The sequence below is a fragment of the Otolemur garnettii genome, unplaced genomic scaffold (genome assembly GCF_000181295.1).
Source record: "Otolemur garnettii isolate 467f Iridium unplaced genomic scaffold, OtoGar3 scaffold00220, whole genome shotgun sequence".
Lineage (NCBI taxonomy): Eukaryota > Metazoa > Chordata > Mammalia > Primates > Galagidae > Otolemur > Otolemur garnettii.
In genome coordinates, this window is record NW_003852615.1 from 1,366,451 (window position 1) to 1,369,770 (window position 3,320).

The 3,320-nt window shown below is 38.9% G+C and overlaps 1 protein-coding gene across 1 annotated transcript in view; it reads left to right on the forward strand.

The window, feature by feature from the left end:
- The window catches only part of ZBTB11 (zinc finger and BTB domain containing 11), a 46,493-nt gene that overhangs the window by 27,043 nt on the left and 16,130 nt on the right, over nt 1-3,320 (forward strand). The window contains exons 4-5 of the mRNA XM_012812731.2: nt 1,772-2,595; nt 2,825-3,001. Coding sequence (XP_012668185.1) covers nt 1,772-2,595; nt 2,825-3,001 — 1,001 coding nt within the window. The remainder of the gene's footprint in view (nt 1-1,771; nt 2,596-2,824; nt 3,002-3,320) is intronic.

Sequence of the window (3,320 nt, forward strand, 5' to 3'; positions counted from 1 at the left end):
GGGGGGGGTTCCTTCAGTTTTTAAAGATCTGTGTTCACTAAATTCATATTCTTTAAACCTTTGTGGAAATTCTTCGTGTCCTAGGTTAAATATGTTTTCAGTAGATAAAACATTTGATTCTTTAGGTGTCAGTCCATTACTTATCTGGAATCACTTTAAATCAGTTCGAGGTGTTTTGAGTATCATAGTGTTGTATATTCAACAACAATAAAAAACACCAAAAGGGGGCGGTGCCTGTGGCTCAATGGGTGGGGTGCCAGCCAGCCCCATATACTGAGGGTAGCAGGTTCGAATTCAGCGTGGCCAAACTGCAACAACAACAACAAAACACCAAAAGGGCTGGGCATGTGGCTCCTAACTTTCAGCTTGGGAGTTCAAGACCAGCCTGAACAAGAGCAAGACCTTGTCTCTACTAAAAAACAATACAAAAGAAAATTAGCTAGGCTTTGTGGCAGTGCCCATGGTCCCAGCTACTCAGGAGGCTGAGGCAAGAGGATCTCTTGGATCCAGGAGTTTAACGTTGGTATAAGCTAGGCTGATATCACTGCATTATTGTCTGGGGCAACAGAATGAGAATCTTGTCTAAAAAATAAAAATAAATAAAAAACTCTGAGATAAATTATTATATGAGAAAATCAAGATGCAGAACATGATTGGTAATATGACACTGTAAGAAGGGAAGAGGTGGCCAGGCTCTATGGCTCACACCTGTAATCCCAGCACTCTGGGAGGCTGAGGCGGGTGGATTTCTTGAGCTCATGAGTTCAAGACCAGCCTGAGCAAAAGCAAGACCCTGTCTTTACTAAAAATAGAAAAACTAAGGCAAGAGGATCTATTGAGCCCAAGAGTTGGAGGTTGTTGTGAGCTATGATGCCACAGCACTCTACCCAAGGTGACATATTGAGACTTCGTCACAAAAAAAAGGTTTGGGTTTAATCATGGGATATTAAGAATTAAAATGGCTTTTGGTAGTGAAGTACTGAGAACTTAAGAAAGAAAGAAACTGACCTTATTTTCCCACATAAAATAAGAATATAGTACCTCATGTGTATATTAATTACTTCATTCCTTAGATCTGGAATAAGCAAACTACAGCCCAGGGGTCAATCCTCCTTCCTTTCCATTTTTGTAAAGAAAATTATATTGGAACACAGCCACACCCACTGGTGTACATCTGGTTTCCAGCCACAATGGCAGAGCTGAGTACTTGCAAGATACCTTATGGCCTGCATTATTCTCTCTTCATGGAAAATTTTGCCAACCTTTGTTTATTAGATCTTGATTTTTAAATTTTTAATCATAGAACACTTTGTATTTTTTAATAAGTCATATAAAAATTTGATTAAACAGTTAGGTTTACTGAAGTGAAGTTAGGGGACAGGTTGGTTGAACCCCTCCTACTCACCTGCCTCCCTCTTTTTTTTTTTTTACCCTCCATTCTCCAGCAGCTGTTTCTTGAGGGGAGTTTGAGGAACCCCCAGGGTTCTAAGGAATACAGTTTGAAAATGACTGCCTTACAGCAACTCTTGAGGTAGTAAGTCTGATATTATTTTCTATATTAGGTATTGAGAAACTTGGTTCATAAAAGTGAGTTAGTCAGGGTTTAATAAGCAACCAGAAGAGAAGGCAAATCCAGGAATGATTAACTACAAAATAATGGTCATATTTGCCTTTGTGTATTATATTTTATATTGTCACAATTCTATATTGTTCCTATAATATGTTTCAGTGGTGATTGACTTTTTGTCCCCATTTTTCTTGTTTCATATAGGTTTTTGTAAGGCAAGCTTCCTTCCTTTACTAGAATTTGCCTATACTTCTGTGCTAAGTTTTGACTTCTGTAGCATGGCTGATGTGGCCATCCTAGCTCGTCATCTTTTCATGTCAGAAGTCTTAGAGATTTGTGAAAGTGTACATAAATTAATGGAAGAAAAGCAGCTAACAGTATATAAGAAGGGTGAAGTACAAACAGTTGCATCTACCCAGGACTTACAAGTACAAAATGGAAGTACAGCACCCCCTATGGCTAACAATGTGGGAGCCACAACAACTTTATCTACTGAACTTGGGAATTGTGAATTTGTACTACTGGTAAATGGAGAATTGCAGAATGGAGAGCTAGGACAACAGCCTGAGCCCCAGGTTTCTTCAGGGGCTGAAGCTGCTCTGTCATCTGTCGGATGTATAACTGATTCCCATCCTGAAATGGAGTCTGTTGATTTAGTAACAAAAAACAACCAGACAGAACTAGAAACTTCAAACAGCAGTGTTTCTAATATTCATCCCAAACTTGCAAAAGATAACATCATTAGTACCTCTCCAGAGAACAGTGATGATATAGGAAATGATATATCAGCTAAGGATATCTGTGCTGAAGATATTTCACAACACGGGCAAAACCTTGCCCAAACTTTAAAAGATGAGGAAAATCTAGTTGTACCAACAGCAAAGACAGAAATTGGCCCTGAGGATGATACTTATAGAAGCAGGCTTCGACAGCGTTCTGTTAATGAAGGAGGCTACATCCGACTACACAAAGGAATGGAGAAAAAGCTGCAGAAACGGAAGGCCATCCCCAAGTCAGCAGTTCAGCAGGTATGATGTGAAAAGGATTGACCTTTGCAATTTTAGCTTTAGATTGAATTGTACTGATGAACTTATAGCTATGGTGAAAATTATTTGGGAGGGGAGATATATACAGGACAATAATTAATGTTTTAAGTACCAATATTAATAAATAATGTGAATTTGAAATATTAGAAATGACAACTTTAAAAATCAAAATGAATGTATTGATGTAGATTGTATTATTTATCCCTATTAGGTGGCCCAGAAGTTAGTTCAAAGAGGAAAAAAGAGGAAACAGCCAAAAAGGGATGCTAAAGAGAACACTGAAGAAGCATCCCACAAATGTGGGGAATGTGGAATGGTTTTTCAGAGACGATATGCCCTTATAATGCACACACTGAAACATGAAAGAGCTAGAGATTACAAGTGTCCAGTAAGTATCTGGAAAGCTAGTTGGAGGTGACTGTAACCTCATATGAATAGAATGCAACCTGCTGCTTTGTTGTTATCCTGTCATTTGCATGCTGTCTCTCTCTCTCTCATATGTAAGACCCATCTTCTGATTTGTGTGTGTCATTTACTTGTCCTCCCAAAATATTCAGCGACTTATTTGTGCTTTCTCCTAATATCCTAGTAAGACAACAGTAGAAAGATCATTTTAAAAATATAACTCAGAAGGCTTGGCGCCTATAGCTCAACCGGCTAAGGCACCAGCCACGTACACCTAAGGTGGCGGGTTCGAATCCCCAGCC